This window comes from Notamacropus eugenii, chromosome 3, assembly GCF_028372415.1.
Source record: "Notamacropus eugenii isolate mMacEug1 chromosome 3, mMacEug1.pri_v2, whole genome shotgun sequence".
NCBI lineage: Eukaryota > Metazoa > Chordata > Mammalia > Diprotodontia > Macropodidae > Notamacropus > Notamacropus eugenii.
Window position 1 is genome coordinate 11,501,244 of NC_092874.1, and position 18,652 is coordinate 11,519,895.

Genomic DNA, 18,652 nt, shown 5'->3' on the forward strand with positions numbered 1-18,652 from the left:
TCCAGAGCTTCCTGACCAAAACACCAGAACTCAATAGACAATTTGATCTTCAAATGCAGGTCTCCAGAGAATCATAAAAAGGTAAACAGAGGGGAAAAAACAAAAACAAAAACTTGCAACTCAATTAGGGCAATCTGTTTACCTCCCTGTAAGGGAAGATGCTACCTGTTAATCTTGAGAACTGTGCAGCTATTATGATAAAAGGGATATATGTAGAGGGAACGGGCATAAAGTAAATGATGTCATGGCAAAAATATGATTTAAGTATGAGAAGGGAATGTAATAGGAGGTGTGGAAAGGGGGAAGCAGAAAATGGCAAATTATATCACAGGAAGAAGTACAAAACCATAGTAGAGGGAAGGAGGGGAGGGAGATGAGCATTGTTTGAGAGGTACTCTCATCTGATTTGTTCAAAGGAGGGAACAATAACCTTAAGCAGATAATCCTAACTAGCTCTATAGGTAGTAGGAGGGGAAGGGGGAAGAAAGGGGAGGGTGGCTAAAAGGGAGGAAAGAAGCAATAAGAGTAAAGGGGACTAAAAGGGAGGGGGGCTAAAAGAAGGAGGGGAAGGCTGCAGGAGGAGGGGGAGAAAAGTGAATACTATTGAGGAGGGGAAGGGAGACGGGAGAGTTAAAAGCACAAATGGTGGGAAAGAGGGTGGAGGGAAATACACAGATTGTAATCATAACTGTGAATGTGAACGGGATGAACTCTCCCATAAAACGGAGACGGATAGCAGAATGGATTAAAAGCCATAATCCAACAATATGCTGCTTACAAGAAACACATTTGAAACGGGGGGATACACATAGGATAAAGGTCAAAGGATGGAGCAGAATATATTGTGCTTCAGCTCATGTAAGAAAGGCAGGAGTAGCAATCCTAATCTCAGACAAAGCAAAAGCAGAAATAGATCTAATCAAAAGGGATAAGGATGGAAACTATATCCTACTAAAAGGCACCATAGACAATGAAGCAATATCATTACTAAACATGTATGCTCCAAGTGGTATAGCATCCAGATTCTTAGAGGAGAGGTTGGGGGAGTTGAAGGAAGAAATTGATAGCAAAACTATACTAGTGGGGGACCTCAACCTCCCCCTCTCTGAACTAGATAAATCCAACCTTAAAATAAACAAGAAAGAGGTTAAGGAGGTAAATAAAACTCTGGATAAGGTAGATATGATAGATCTTTGGAGAAAATTAAATGGGAATAGAAAGGAATATACCTTTTTCTCAGCGGTACATGGAACATTTACAAAAATTGACCATGTACTAGGACATAAAAATCTCACATTCCAGTGCAGAAAGGTAGAGATAATCAATGCATCCTTTTCAGATCATAATGCATTAAAAATTACATGTAATAAAAGGCCATGGAAAGAGAAACCAAAAATCAATTGGAAACTAAATAATCTAATTCTAAAGAAGGATTGGGTTAAAGAAGAAATCATAGAAACAATCAACAACTTCATTCAAGAGAATGACAATAGTGAGACAACGTACCAAAACTTATGGGACACTGCAAAAGCAGTTATTAGGGGAAGTTTTATATCTCTGAATGCTTACATAAATAAAATAGAGAAAGAGGAGATCAATGACTTAGGCTTGCAGTTGAAAAAGCTAGAAAAAGAACAAATTGAAAATCCCCAAGTAAATACCAAATTAGAAATACTGAAAACCAAAGGAGAGATTAATAAAATTGAAATAAAGAAAACTATTGAATTAATAAATAAAACCAATAGTTGGTTTTATGAAAAAACTAATAAAATTGATAAACCTTTGGTTAATCTGATCAAAAAAAAGAAAGAAGAAAACCAAATTACTAACATTAAAAATGAAAGGGGTGAACTCACCTCCAATGAGGAGGAAATTAAAACAATAATTAGAAACTACTTTGCCCAACTTTATGCCCACAAATTCGATAATCTAAACGAGATGGATGAATATTTTAAAAAATACAAATTGCCCAGATTAACAGAAGAGGAAGTTGAATACTTAAACAACCCCATCTCAGAAAAAGAAATTGAACAAGCCATCAATGAACTCCCTAGGAAAAAATCTCCAGGGCCAGATGGATTCACAAGTGAATTCTATCAAACATTTAAAGAACAGTTAATTCCAATACTACATACACTATTCTTGAAAATTGGGGAAGAAGGAGTCCTCCCAAATTCTTTCTATGATACAAATATGGTTTTGATACCCAAACCAGGAAGAGACAAAACAGAGAAAGAAAATTATAGACCAATTTCCCTAATGAATATAGATGCAAAAATTTTAAATAAGATTTTAGCAAAACGAATACAGCATCTAATCACGAGATTAATACATTATGATCAGGTAGGATTCATACCAGGACTACAGGGCTGGTTCAATATTAGGAAAACTATTAGCATTATCGACCACATCAACAACAAAGCTAACAAAAACCACATGATTATCTCAATAGATGCAGAAAAAGCTTTTGACAAAATACAACATCCATTCCTACTAAAAACATTGGAGAACGTAGGAATAAAGGGAACTTTCCATAAAATAATAAGCAGTATCTATCTAAAACCTTCAGCAAGCATTATATGCAATGGGGATAAGCTAGATGCATTCCCAATAAGATCAGGGGTGAAACAAGGTTGTCCATTATCACCACTATTATTCAATATGGTACTAGAAATGTTAGCTGTAGCAATTAGACAAGATAAAGATATTCAAGGAATTAGAATAGCCAAAGAAGAAACTAAGTTATCACTCTTTGCAGATGATATGATGATTTACCTAGAGAATCCCAGAGATTCAAGTAAAAAATTACTTGAATTAATAAACAACTTTGGCAAAGTTGCAGGGTACAAAATAAACCCACACAAATCTTCTGCGTTCCTATATATTAGCAACAAAGTCCAACAGCAAGAGATAGAAAGAGAAATCCCATTTAAAGCTAGGGTAGACAGTATAAAATACTTAGGAGTCTACCTGCCAAAACAAACCCAGGGGTTATATGAACACAATTACAAGACACTTTTTGCACAAATAAATTCAGATTTAAGTAAGTGGAAAAACATAAGTTGCTCATGGGTAGGCCATGCTAATATAATAAAAATGACAATTCTACCCAAATTAATATACTTATTTAGTGCCATACCAATTAAACTATCAGACAATTACTTTCTAGAGCTGGATAAAATAATATCAAAATTCATTTGGAAAAACAAAAGGTCCAGAATATCAAAGGGACTAATGAAAAGAAATGCTTGGGAAGGTGGCCTAGCGCTACCAGACCTCAAACTCTACTATAAAGCAGCAATTATCAAAACCACTTGGTATTGGCTAAGAAACAGAGAGGCAGACAAGTGGAATAGACTTGGCACTCAAGATGCAGTAGGCAAGGAATATAGCAACCTTCTGTTTGATAAACCCAAGGACCCCAGCTTCTGGGATAAGAACTCATTGTTTGACAAAAATTGCTGGGAAAACTGGATAACAGTGTGGCGGAAATTAGGCATAGACCCATACCTGACACCGTACACAAGAATAAAGTCCAAATGGGTACATGATTTAGGTATAAAGATTGATACCATGAATAAACTGGAGAAGCAAGGAATAGTGTATTTATCAGATCTATGGAGAAGGGAAGAATTCTTTACTAAAGAAGAGATAGAATGCATTATGAAATGCAAAATGGATAACTTTGAGTACATTAAACTGAGAAGTTTTTGCACAACCAAACCCAATGCAACCAAAATCTGGAGGGATGTAGTAAATTGGGAAAAAATTTTTACAGCTAAGCTCAGGGATAAAGGCCTCATTTCTAGAATATATAGAGAACTGACCCAAATGTATAATCATACAAGTCATTCCCCAATTGATAAATGGTCAAAGGATATGAACAGGCAATTTTCAGAGGAAGAAATTAAAGCTATCTATAATCATATGAAAAAATGCTCTAAATCACTATTGGTTAGAGAGATGCAAATCAAAACAACTCTGAGGTACCACATCACACCTATAAGATTGGCAAACATGACAGAACAAGAAAATGATAAATGCTGGAGAGGATGTGGGAGAGTTGGAACACTAATTCATTGTTGGTGGAGCTGCGAGCGCATCCAACCATTCTGGAGAGCAATTTGGAACTATGCCCAAAGGGCTACAAAAATGTGCATACCCTTTGACCCAGCAATATCGCTACTAGGACTATATCCCCAAGAGATCGTGAAGATGGGAAAGGGTCCCACATGTACAAAAATATTTATAGCAGCACTCTATGTGGTTGCCAAAAACTGGAAGTCAAGGGGATGTCCATCAATTGGGGAATGGCTGAATAAATTATGGTATATGAATGTAATGGAGTACTATTGTGCCATAAGAAATGATGAACAAGAAGACTTCAGAGAGGCCTGGAAGGACTTACATGACCTGATGCTGAGTGAAAGGAGCAGAACCAGGAGAACTTTATGCACAGCAACAACCACAGTGTGTGAGAGTTTTTTCTGGTAGACTTAGATTTTTGTAATAACACAAGAACTTCTGAAAAAAAAAAAAATCCCAATGGTGGACCTCAAGGCAAAAAGCCTTCCACACTCAGAGAGAGAAATATGGAAGTCACTCACATAATGTAGCAGATCATGTTTGTGTATGTGTATCTGTTTGTGTATCATGTTCTGATTTGTTATACGGATTCTTTCATTTATCTTAGTCTGACTACATAGCATGACGATAGTGAAAATATACTCAATAGGAAAGTATATGTAGAATCTATACAGAATTGTATGCAGTCGTGGGGAGGGAGGGAGGTAGTGGGGGGTGGGTGGGGAGGGATAAAATAGCAATTGTATGGCAGTGATTGTTAAACATTAAAAAAAATAAAAAAATTAATAAAAAAAAAAAATCCGACAAAGCCCATTTAATATTATCAAATTCAGAAGATTGATGTTGAAATGCAGCTCCAAAATAATAATCTGTTTTATAAACTATTTCAGGTAGAAATTAAATCTTGTATTTCCCTTATTTTTAATTGATGTCACAGTTTTCCATCCACATTTCTCAATGGGTCCCTTTCCCTCCCTACCCCAGAGAGCTGTCCTTTATAACAATAAGAAGAAAAAGAGAAAAAGAAAAGCCATTTGTTATATCAGTCAAGTGTGATGGTAAATGCAGTGGACCACACTTTGCTCCCTGTAAGGAATTAAAGATGATGCATAATCATATTTCTTCTTCCGGATGAAGCATAATAAAAAATAAAAAAAATTCACAAGCTCCAGAGAAATAGATCAATGGGACCCCTTCTTTTCTCCTGCTCCCTTACAAGCCCTCCCCTACTTACCACTTGTGAATGGTTATTCAATTTTTCTGATAGCAACCTTTTGGAGAAGTACCATTTTGTTTGGTGAACCCTCTTGTGGTCATTGACTTGGCTACTAAATCTATTTCTTTTGGTTAGATCCCTGCATATTCTTACAGTGAAGCTCTATTTAAAGCTTGTTCTTGATCAATTCACATTCTGACACAACCAAAAATGCTGACACACTGTACATTTTACTGAGCCCAGCAAAAACTTTCCCAGTGCAGAAGCCAAAATCCAATTGATTGCTTAGTTCAGCAATATTTACAGAAAAGTCAACACTAGATTTGCTTCTAATAATTTAAGGGTATTGGAAGACAGTATGGTAAATTCATAACTAGGGCAGAACAAATGGGACTTTGCCCCAGGGTTCTGAAATTGAGAAGGTACTCAATCCTCACCATTCTTCAGAAGCACAAAACCAACTATCTTAAGAGCCTCGCTGGTAAGAAAAATAAGTTGAAATGGGAAGTTGTCAAACTTTACTCTCCTATCCCTAGCAACATTCATGTAAAAGTAAGGGAATATACACTTATATAGTGCCTACTATGTGCCATGAAATAATATCTGATCTTCATAGCCACCTTAGTGGTAGGTGTCATTATTATCCCCCTTTTACAGTTGAGGAAACTGAGGCAAAAACAAAAATAAGTGACTTTCTCAGGGTCACATAGTTAGCACGTATCTGAGGATGAATTTGAACTCAGTTGTTCTTGACTCCAGTGCCAGTCTTCTGTGAACTGTGATGCCACCTAGCTGCCTCTGCCTGGTCTGTTTGGTCTGTGCTGTAGAAATCGCTCCCCATAGTTTTGCCAAGGGGAGTCATGGATTAAGTTCTGGACCTGGCTTCAGCTCCCACCCCTATCCTTGCTAGCTTTGTGATGAATGACCAATAATGCATCTTCTCTAGACCTTAGGCACTTTCTCGCACTTATTGAGGTGAGGCTCGGTCCTGATAGAAACAGGTTCAATGCCAATAAAATCACAGATTATGTTTTTACATGCTGACATAATGCAGAGGTGCCAGAGGATATAGGGCTAAAAATATGCATTTTTCAGTATGAATAATTAGTTACTAAATTCTGCTTATAAGTTCATTGACTGTAGAACTGGAAGGGAACTTAGAGATCATCCAGTTCACCCCACTGATTGATGAGAAAAATAAGACCCCCTAAAAGCAAAGTGACTTTTTCAGAGATAGGATTCATTGTAATAGTCAGAATTTGAACACATATCTTCTTACTCCAAATCCACTGGCCTTTTCATTATACCTGGGCTTTTAATAGTGTGTCTTCCTTCTTATATTTATGTTTTACCATGAGAGAGAATCCCTGTGACTTTCCTGAGAATCCTAGAATCTCTTTCTATTCTAATAATTCTACACTATAAGATTTCTTCTCAAAGGAAAATAAGGTCACAATAGAGTCCGAAAGGTCTAAGAGCCTGTTATAAATCTTGGTAGCAACAGTCTTAGAAAGCACAGGGGTCCTCACTTTCCTTCCAGACCCCACCAGCTCAGCCTGGGTGTCACTTATTACTTGTCAATGAGAACCCTGCCACTGAATTCATAACCCTAGATTCCAACATGAAAATCTTCTGAATGAACTCAAGTCTATAGGAAATAGAATGGTCCTATCCTAGGGAACCAGTAGGAACAGTATTGTACAATGTTAGAAATGTAAGCACTTATCAGAAATTTGTAATCATGTTTTACAATAATGTTGTCATGGGGTTGTAGTGGAAGCAGCCTCCTGAGGATGTCTGCCTTTCTGATAGCACATAACCCAGTACCTGGCACATGGTAGATGTCTAAGAAATACTTGCTGATTGATTGCTTGAATCATTGGATTAGAGGTAGAAGAGACCTTGGAGATCATCTAATCAAGGATTCCGTGGTCTAGGATCCATGAACTTGGTTTTTAAAAAGTCATTTGGTAATTCATTTCACCATAATTGGTCTTCTTTATAGACCAATCTCTCTTACTTTATGCATTTGAAAACATGATTCTGAGAAGATAGCTTTAGTCTTCACCAGATTATCAAAGGGGTCCAAAACACAAACAAAGTCTGAGAAGTCTTGAGGTTGTCTTACCCCAGATTCCCTGCCTGAAAACTTGAGAATATCCAAAGTTTTACAATACATTAATTTCACTTGATTCTAAGAATGTTTCAACTTTTAATTCCCTGCAGTACACATCGGACTATGTTGTCCATCGCCAAACTTGTTCAAAAATTTTCAATGGCCTCTTGTTACCTCGTGGATAAAATTCAGACATCTCATTCTAGCATTGTACATAATATAGATCTGGTTTACCCTTCTGTCTTATATCAAATTATTCTCCATTACATACTGGCCTCTCCAATTACTGACCTATGATTGATTCCCAATATACAACATTCTTGTGAGCTGGTGAAAAACAGTTTGATTGATAGGACTCCAGCCCCCCATAATGTATGTCTTCTAAGGCCCTAAGGGCCTTGAGATCAGGCACTTCTTGACTCCTCAATCTCTTACAGTGGCCCTGGTAGCAGTAGATTTCCCTGGGTCCATGACTCTTATTCCTTGTTCTTTATAATACAATTCAGCAATACCTCCATTTAAGTGTTTTAGATTAGCCCACAATCCATGAGTGCCATGTTAGCCCCAGAATATTATGTGTATGTGTGTATGCAGATATTTATAAATGTATGAGATGTATACATATATGTGTATTTATCTATTTATAGATATTTGAATTCAGATGGCTTGAGGTCCTTGAGTGGAGTGCACATCTTGTTCCAATCAATCAATTCATCAGTAAACATTTATTGTGTACCTCTTGTGTTCCAGGCATTGTGCTAAGCTCTGGAGATACAAAGAGGCAGAAGATATTCCTCAAGGAGTTTACAGTCTAATGCCATCCATGTCCTACCCTCCATGTGGAGCTGAGGTAGAGGGAAGGGAGCCCACTTTCCTCATTCCCCACTGTCCTGGCTGCTTACCCTCAGCTCTTTTGGAACAAGTCCTTCCCCTTTGGCCCAGTGTTGCCATCCCCTCCTTCATGCCATTTTACAAGTGGCCTTCTTGTGCCTCAAATGCTCTCTCCTCGCCTCATCTCTCAGAATCCCCAGCTCCCTTCCAAGCCCAAGTGTTACCTGCTGCATGAGGCCTTTTCTTATTCTTCCAGTGGTTAATCTTTTTCCCTCTTGAAATCTCTCGGTATGCACTTTGTCTTTTCTTCTATACCCAGCTGTTGGATGGGATGAGAGTTCCTTAAGGCCAAGGAGTATGGTGCTTTTGTCTTTGGAACCCAAGTGCCTAGATCAGTGCTTGTCATGGAGTTGGTACTTAATAACTGTTTTCTGAATTTCACTAAATTTTCCTGGGGGGTGAGGGGGACACAGAATAGAAAGTCTCAGAATATTCTGATGAATTCTTAGTGATATTCAACTATGGGCAAGCAACAAAACAAAACAATATGTTTCAGTCATGGCCTCTTGGCCCCTCCATGCCCCCCCCCCCCAAATAAAATGGTGTTGGAGTGAATTTGGCTCATTTGATCCTGCAAAATGCTTCAATAATGTTTGCAGTGGCCATGGATTAAGGAAAAACCTGGGGTCTATGAGACAAAAAAAGGGTACCTAAACCTGTGCTTGGACTCCTAAAGTAAGAGAAAGCAGCAGAGCATCCTGGGAATCCAGAGAGGATGTGGTGTCTCTTTGTACCAGGACATTTTGTCCAGGGCAAACTCAACATCCTGCTGCCTCAGTCTCTTATCCTGAAATCACATGTGTAACATGTGGATGGAAATAAGCCCTGTAGGTAAAAGAAAGTGGAAATTGGCTGAAGATCAAAGGTGATCCTCGTTCCATTCTGGCCTCCAATTTTTTATTATCCCATCTAAATTTAGTCTTTTATAGATTTGTTTTTTTCATTCCAAGGGGAAAGGGTGAACTTAAATCAGAGATTGAGGATTTTCTTTGTTATTCAGCCCATATGTAATTTGAACCCCTTAGTAGTGACTTTAGTTGATCAAAACCTCAAATGGTAGAAAGTTTCAGCACAAGGAATGGTTTGATGTATTAATATTTCTTCCTTAAGTATGTTAGTAAAGCCCTGGCTGGCTTAAGTCACAGGAAAAATGCCTTTGAAAACATGGCCCAATCCAAGGTCTAGAAATCTGTATTGACTTATTGCACTTACCCCTGGTTCTGCCGCTCACTTACTAAATGTGTCATTTTGAGCAAGTCATTTCTTTCTGCCTCAGTGTCTTCATCTGTGCTTAGATGAACTGCAAAGTTCTTTTCAGGTTTAAATAATTGGATGATCAGGAAGTCATATATCTCAGGAATGAGAAGTCCCAGAAAGGCCACCTCATCTTCTTCATCTCTAACACAGAATCCCTTCTTCAATATTTCGCAGCATGCATCATGCAACCTTTTCCCGAGCACCCTCAGTGAGGGGACGATGACTTTCACAAGTGTGGGGCAGGGAGTGGTTGTGGTATGGGGGGGGAGGTTATTTATTCAGACCTCCATTATATATGAACTTGATTGTGGTTAGGATGAAGGTGGACACTCAGACTCCCTACCTGTTTTTGTGCTGCCCAAGAATTAAGAATGTTTTTTAATGTTTTTAAATACAATAAAATGTAATTTGTAAATGTAAAAGCCATTTTTAACTTGCCACAAAAATAGGCTGAGGGCTATATTTGCCATGGGAACAGCAGTTTACTGACTCCTCCTGGCTTAGTAATTGAGTCATCCATTCTCCAAGTTGGAAGGAAATGAAGATAGGACATGATGGAGTGGAATGACCACCATATTTGGAATCAACAGACCTGGGTTCAAATGTCACCTCTACTACTTACTACTCGTGCAACATTGGGGCAATATTTTGCTTCTCTGGGCCTCCTTTTACTTACCTATGAAATGAAAGGGTTAGATTTAATGACATTTGAAGTCCATTACAGGGACAACTGCCTAGATTCTATGAGTTTTTGGTACAGACTATTGCTAAGAAAACCGCAAATGGGGTCACAAAGAGTTGGACATGGTTGAAATGACTGAACATCTGCAACACCATTGTTAGCTATTACTCTGCTTTGGGCACAGGAAACATCCTTCAGTATCAAGGACTATATTGTCCTATTCTGACTGTAGCACATGCTCTGGAGCTCACTGTCTCAATCTCCACTTAGACTAGCATGTTGAATTCCCAAAGCAAGGCTAACTGCCTGTCCTCTTGGGGCTCTAGGAGTATAACTGAGGGATCATGGCGTATACAGTACGATTTATCAAAAGCCCCTGCTTGTGTGCTCCAACAATATTGAATGCAAATTAATATCTCTCTGTATCCAGTGAGAAGTTAACATCAGTTAGCTTTTTCAAAGTGATATTTCCTTATATCAGTGGGGAAACATTCAAAATATGTAAGGTCTTCATTGATCTATATGCAGTATCAGAGGCTATATTTTATAACTTTCTAACATTCTATTCCACTTATGAAGTTATCAGAGTCTATGTTCCTATTCTACCTTAGTCACATTTGTTTGATGGAATACTGAAATAAAGGGAGCTGTTTCATCGACGCTCTCTACTATAGTCTGCTTCTGAGGACTCATCAGCATGGAGGTGAATATGAATCTGGATTCTATATTAATAGAGTACAGGGTCTGACAAAGATCTAACAGACCCTACCCAACAGGAAAGGCTCCACATGTGAGCCCAGTAACAGATGGTAAGAGAATCCTTGACTGAGAAGTGGAAGCATACTTAGTGATCATCCAGTCTAACCCCATTGTTTCACAGGTCAGGAAACTCATTCTCAGAGGGGGTAATGGTTATTATAAGAAGTAAGTAGCACAGCCAGGATCTGAACTCAGATCTTTTGAATTTAAATTTTCTCTACTCTCATTTTATGACTAGTCAAACTGAGTTTAGAGTAGATGATCCTGCCTATTCAGTGATTAATAAAGTTTGAGGGCCACAGTAAAAAGTGAGACCATCTAGCAATCAATCAACCACATTTATTAAGTTATTTTCAGGCCAAGTGATAGGTGCTTGAATAGATAAAGGAGAAAAGCCTTGCCTTCATGCCCCTTACTTGCTTTGTTCATAGGTAAGTATGAGAGGGTTATGATCTGCTCAAGAAGGAAAACTCTTCACAGAGATGAAATCATGGATGTTTCTGTGCAATGGGATGATTCTTGGATTTGGAGGTCCTGGATTAAAAGCTCAGGCCTTCCTTCCACTTACAAACTGTATTGTCTTGCCTAAGTAGCTTAATCCTTCATCGTTTGCTTGTCTATTAAATAAGGGGGTTGGACTATATGCCCGCTAAGGCTCTGAATTTAATAATTCTGCTGGCTCCAGATAATACTGCAGATGGGAAATTCTTGACTTTGATGGATGTTTGTTGTCTTTTGATTTCATATTTTCAAATATTATATTTGTTCTTGATAGGTTTCGGTAATTTGACAAGGCAGTTGATGCAGGTGGCTGCTGGACATGTGGTGATGGCTCTGGAGGGAGGACATGATCTCACTGCCATCTGTGATGCATCAGAAGCCTGTGTGAATGCCCTGCTAGAAAATGAGGTAAAAAACATAAGGGTCTCTGGGGCAGAGAAATGGAGAAGGAAATGGGAAAGGATGAACAAAGGATTCAAAGGGATCTACTCATCAACCCAGTAATGCATTTTCTTCTCTTGGAAAAAATAGTAATTTTTTTTTGGTTCCATATGTACTCAGAGACACAATAGATATGTAGGAGAGCAGCAAGAAAGTCTTCCATCATAGTTCAGTTTAGATAATGTAAGATTTTAAATTCTTCCTTTCATGCCACAGGAAGCTAATCCGCTTATAGTATCCACACTGAAATATTTTCCATATAGTTATTGAGAGGACACAGGAGATGTGTCTAGAAAGAAGGAATCTTGGTCTAGGTATCCACAGTTCTTAGCGTTAAACCCTTAATCTGGAAATCATACCTGACGGAGTTCTTTTTAATATCCCTAGCTGTCTCTGCTTTTGGCTTACACCAGGCTGTTTTAAATGTTAGAATTGTTTGTTTTGGTTTTTTTGTCCAAACCTAAGATTTTCGTAGGTATGGGTAGCTCAGGAGGGAGATTAAGGCTAAATAAATAGTCCAGAGAATTCTCTGCAAATAGATAGTAACTGAATCCATGGAAGCTGATGAGACACCAAGTGGAAAAGAAGAGAAAGAAAAGAGAAGAGAGCCCAGAATAGTTCCCTGAATGAAAAACACTGAGGTAGACATGGATGAAGATTCAGCAAATGAAAGTGAGAATGACTTTTCTGACAGATAGAAGAAGTAGGACAGAGGGCAGTCTTGGAAAACAAAAGAGGAAAGAGTAGCCAGGAAGAGCTGGGCAATAGAGGCAATTACTGTAGAAAAGTCAAAGAAGCTGAGAACTGAGAAAAGAGCATTCGACTGAACTATTCAGAGATGATTAGTACCTTTGGAATGAGCAGTTTCCTTTCAGCAGTGAGGTAGAAAGACTGAGCAGATGCCTTTCTGTATTTGTCTTTATATCCTCAGCTCTTAGCCTAGTACTTGGAACATAATAGATACTTAAAACATGTTGAATGGAAGGAAAGAAGGAAAGAAGAAAGGAAGGAAGGAAGGAACGCTCATCTCACGGGGTCCATACAATATGCCTGCCAGGAATTTTCTCTTTTGTCCCTTTCTTGGATATCACTAAAGCATTGGAGTTGTTCATCATTTCCTTGCCTTGGTCAGGTCACCTTTTCTGGTCACACATCTCTATGAGGAAGTCTTTTGTACCACTTGCCTTCATCTAATATATCTAGTGAAGTCAGCAAGCATTTATTAAACACCTACCTTGGCTAAGCACTGGGTATAAAGAAAGAAAGAAAAGCAAAGTAAGCCCTGCTCTCAAAGAGTTCATAGTGTAATGGGGGAGAGAGTGTGCAAGCCACTATCTCCAAATAAATAAGCCATGTATTTAATATATCATATTATACTTATATGTAGTTGTAATTTCACTGATTATAGTCGGAATAAAGCACAAATCAAGAATAGGAGTTTTAACTTGGAATCCACCAATAAATGTCAGGAGATCTATGACTTTGGATAGGGAAAAAATCATATCTTTAGTTTTACTGACCTCTAAATGAAATTTACCTTTTCCTTCAATTTTCTAAAATTCTTGTTCTGAGATGGGATCCATAGGAACCATCCTCTGACCCAAGAGGTCCAAGAAACCACCACACACAAAGGATTAAGCACCCCCGATAAGAGGAAGTACAGTTTTGAATCTACGGCTCATTGGTTTGTGACTAGAAGGGACATCATAGACCATGTAGCCCAATCCCTTTATTTTATACTTGAGAAAAGTGTTGCTGATGTTTTCCTGGAAATGTTCAGTGCTACACAGGTAGCAAGTGACAGAGTTGGAATTTAAATCCAGTTCCTCTGACTCCAGAGCCAGTGGTCATCTTCCTCCTATTTCATGCTGTGTCTGCTTTAAATTAATTACATAACTGATGTATGTTAGCAGATGTAGTAAATGAAAATAAATGTTGCAATAAGTGTGGTTTATTTGCAGGTTTGAAAGTGTGCTAACTGAAAAACATGTCATGCATCTTTGCAGTGGCTTCCCTCTTTGTCAGCTGGTGGTGTCCAAACTCCCCTAATGCTTAAATTGGGCTTTCAGTTTCAAATACTGAATCATCACAGAGGAGCTAGACCAGCTTGATATTTGCATTGTAAAGACATATGCCAGATGCGCAGAAAATCCCAGAAGGTTGGGGATTCTGGCTTTCTGGATGATTGACCTGCCCAGAAGAAACGTTAACCGGCTGCAAAAGCCAACACCTTCTCCAGCTCTGTGGTAGGAAATGATAACTTTCGCTGGCTCAGTGTGTGCTCATTCAGAAGACACTCTATCTTTTGTGCTCATTGGGTCCAACCATACCCTTCCAAGCGGGGCTTTGTAGACAGTAGAAATGGGGCTTCTGCCCTATTTGGTCCATCAACTGAAGAGGGCTGAATTTCCAAATCACCTTTCACAGAAGTGGTTCAAAATAATTTTTATTATTATCGTAAAACCATGTTATCATAAAACCATGTTCTGAGATGGGGTCCATAGGCACCATCAGCCTGCCCAAGTGGTCCATGATAACCCCTCCCCCCAACTTTTCTTAATTAATCCAAGTTGACTAAGATATTCATATTTTTTCTACCTCTTGCCATATTCATCTTCCTTAGAGGTCAGGAAAATTCTCATTCCGCCTGCTATTCTGAATGTCCAGGTGGGGTTAAAAATTGGGATTCAGCAATCAGCTGAGGATAACAAAAGAATATCATATGAAATTATTTTTGGCCACTTGACCTTTCTTTTATCTTTCGGCAAAACAATTCTGAAATGCAGAGATATAAAGGAAGATTAGCCAAAAACAATCTCACTGTATATATACACACTCAAAGATAGTAGGTAACTATCTTTGGGCTCACTCTCCCAAATCACATTAGACTAGTATGTTAGGTTCCCAGAAGACAAGGACAACTTCTTCCTTCTGGGTTCTATGCGTAACCCCAAGGAGTTGGGTTTTCCAGTATTGTTATTCATGAGTGCCTATCTGATGTGTTCCTCAACATCTACCAACCATTTCATATAGATTAGTTTTTACAAATGGAATATTTGTTGAGATGGTAAAGCAGGGAAATAAGTTTTAAAAGAAATTAAAAGTCAGTGTATTCTCTATTCTGGGTACACACAATCTTTGAACGTATGGGGTTCAACATTTGAGTACAAAGGTAGTGCACACATGTAGGTAACGTAGAGCAAAGCTATATCTTGTGACTCCTGGCCTTGAGAGTCTTTTTATTCCTTCATAGAGTCCCCATCAAGTTCTTCTAGAGTTTATATTGGTGATGGATTACTACTCCCTTGCTTAGCTGAGCTGATTCCTTGCAGGGCTTTGTCTCAGCTGACAGGTCAACCCACTTCAGATCTGGGTCAAGCAGGTTGCTTGACTGCTGTGATAACTTCTCACTAGACTTGGCTGCTGCTCTTACCAGTTCCAAGTTTCAATGGGATAACTACTGGCTTTGATCAGTCTCTTAGCTCCCTTGTTCCCTGAGCACTCCTCTCTCAGAACACTTGTTCACCTATTACCAAAGAAGAGAGAGCACAAAAGAAACAGAGATGTCATGAGTTCCCAGACATATGGCAGCCAGGTGGAAGACAGGTTAGCTACTGCCTCTATCCTAAGCCACAGCAGATGACAACAGTTTTTACCTCAATCACCCTCTGGGTCAGGAAGGAAAAATGAAAAAAGGTTTAGGGATACATCTATTGATCCTTTTTGAAATGTGAATTCAGTTCCTGCTCAGCGTCTCCTGAAACACTGAGTCCTTTGACTTTATCTAGCCAGAAATTTTTTCCTTACTCCACAGCACCAACCACTCAGTTACTTATCAACAGAAATCAGCTCTCCAAGACTACTTTCTTGTCAAAGTAGAAGTGAGTCAGAACATATCTTCACATATAACCCATTGGGAAAGGCAAATATGATCATCCTCTCTGGATTGATCCCTCATTGGCCATTCCCCATAATATATGGGCGTGTGTATATATGGACACATACAAATGGTGATCAATCAATAGATCTATGTGTTCTGTAGAGAAGCATCATGGTACCATAGATAGGGTGTTTGACCTAGAGTTAGGAAGACTAGGCTTCATGTACCACTTATGAAAATTATAGACTGTTACCACAGGAAAGTCATTAAACTTTTCAGAGCCTTAGGCAACTCTCTCATACTTTTCATTACAAGTGAGTTGCTATCCACATTGGTGGGGAAAAAAGTCAAAGAATCATGGAATTTGGGAATTGTGAGAGACTTCAGTGGTCATCTAGTCCAACATAAGCATAAAAGGAATCCCCACTATATCATAACAAGCCGCTGCTTGAACACCTTCCAGGAAGAAACCCATGCTGGTGAAATGACATCTTCTTGATGTATTTATATATTTGATTTCATGTAGCAGTGAAATTGACTATTTGAAGTCTCTCTGTCTCTTTCTCTTTCTCTATCTCTGTGTCTCTTCCTTCCCCCTGCATACACACAACAATACAAACATATAGAATTAAAAAATGACATTTACCATGAATTGAACCCAATGGCCAAACATACTATCTTCATTGCTTTTTACTAGGTTTCATTTCACTATGTAGACATATCCCAAAATTTGTTCAGTCCTGGACTAGAGAGTGAAGAAATTTATAAATACCCTTTGTGTTTCTGTACCTTATTTCCCTGGAGTGTTCTTAAGGGCATGGCCTCAGAATATTGAGTTCCCACTAGGACTTTTTGGATAGAAGATGGATTAGGTAGTCTCAAATTGGAAAGTCTGTTTGCTATGTCAAGTCTATCTCCTTCAAGGGGAGCAGACCTGGCTAATCGAATAAAAGAAATTTAAAATGAAAAATGGAAGATAAACACAAGTGTATATGTGCATTATAATTCATTGGGAAAAGGAAATGAAAGCACCATTCTTGAAACAAGTCAAGAAACAAAGAGTTCTTCTCACATCCATTGACAATATAATTTATATTCCAACCCCAGGTTTTTCTGTATTTTCCCCCCTGCAGTTCAGAGGTCATTGTGACTTGCAGTCTGGCCAGAGCAAAGTTTTAAATTTCATTACTTTAAAAAAAATTGTACAAAATGCAGTGTATCCCTACCTCCAGTCAGCCAACTAGCAGTAAGTGCCTACTATGTTCCAGGCATTGGACTAATCCCTTAATAAGTGGCTGTTTGCATGTCCTTTTCATGATTGGTTTTGAGTCCCCTCCGTAGGTAATATGCCAAAGAGGCCTTCCCTGAAAGGCCAATTATGACTATTTCAAATCCCACCTTCCTTTGGTGCTCCCTCTTGAGGTGATTAATAGGGCAATTATGACTTATTATCTGGGATTTTTTTTTAACAAATAACAATACCTAGAGCCCAAGCTGTAAACATTGGCAGGGCCAACTTTGACTTCCAAATGCTACATGTGTAATTGAACTCAAATTAGGAAGGTCAGGAAAGGCCTTGGTAAGGGACTCTGCACTTTGTCAGACGTATTTATTCATGTGCTGAGGATTAGAATTCATAAACATTTTGCAGGGTTTTTTTTAAAGGCAATTTCTTTTCCCTTGTTGTTCTTGGCTGGGAACTGGCGATAAAGGGATGCTCTGTCTCCCATGTCTTATTATCAGCAGAAACCGGGTGCTATATAACAAAATACAGAGGGAACATGTAGGTTTTTTAGTGGAACTAGGACCAATTGCCATGGAAGAGACTAGCATGAAGGCCTCCCTTCACCAATGACAGACATGCTTCCACCCCCAGTAGAGATCATTTCCTTTCAAGAGAGCATTTTGTTCAGAAAAATCTGGCTAGCCAAGTATCTTTACTTTTTTATTTTCCTAAACATGCACAGGGTCAATGTGAAAACAATATGCTATTGGATTAACCTTTTCAGAAATTAATTTAAGCATGGCACAGGAAATTCCTGCAGGCAACTCTTGATCTTGAAGACAGGCCAAAAAAAAATCCATTTTTAAAAGTCTCTTTTTCTTGGAAAACTCAAGCCTTTAAATGCTTTATCAGTCCAATCAGGGTAGGAGGAATAATCTTGAACTTCCCGTATATAGGGCTGCAGATACCACTTTGGTGTTTGTAAGAAATCAAAAGGATTTCCAAAAAAATAAGAACCATTGGGTTTCTTTAGGGGCCCTCAGCTAAACTTAAATAATTAAACATTAGTTTTTCAGAGTCTACCAGTGAAAAATCTTCGAGGCTACCAAAATACTGGACCATCAGCCCTTGTTTGTGTTTGTAGTGGTATTTTTGCCCCTTGTTTTCAATCAATCTTCCTTAAATTATGCAAAGCTCATTAGAAATGCCCTGCTGGGACCTCCATGGGAGGCAATCTTCCCAAGAGGTGAGAAAAGCTTAACCAGTTGGCATTTCCATGAAATCCAAAATGAAAACAGTGAAATCTTCCATGCAGGTAAAAAAAGGGGGGTGGGTAAGGGAGTCTTGTGGAAATGTTGGCTGAGGGAGTTTAGGCCTTGGCTATTAAAAGCACACCTGTCAAAACAAAAGAAATGACAGTTTAAGCTTGTTAAAGGGGGGAGAAATGCCAGAGACCAGGAAGCTGTTGAGATGATGATACAGACCCTAGGACTAGAAATTCAGGGGTCCCATTTATGGAGAATAGCACACTTCCTGTTCACCTCCCTCCCTGGCCTCCAAGTCAGACTTAAAGGTGTCTCCATCCCTCCCCTTAGTTT

General features: G+C 38.7%; 1 protein-coding gene across 16 annotated transcripts in view; it reads left to right on the top strand.

The window, feature by feature from the left end:
- The window catches only part of HDAC9 (histone deacetylase 9), an 885,788-nt gene that overhangs the window by 809,204 nt on the left and 57,932 nt on the right, over positions 1-18,652 (top strand). For all 16 annotated transcript variants that reach the window (XM_072650844.1, XM_072650846.1, XM_072650845.1 and 13 more), the window contains one exon: positions 11,783-11,916. In XM_072650844.1, the coding sequence (XP_072506945.1) occupies positions 11,783-11,916 (134 nt within the window). The remainder of the gene's footprint in view (positions 1-11,782; positions 11,917-18,652) is intronic.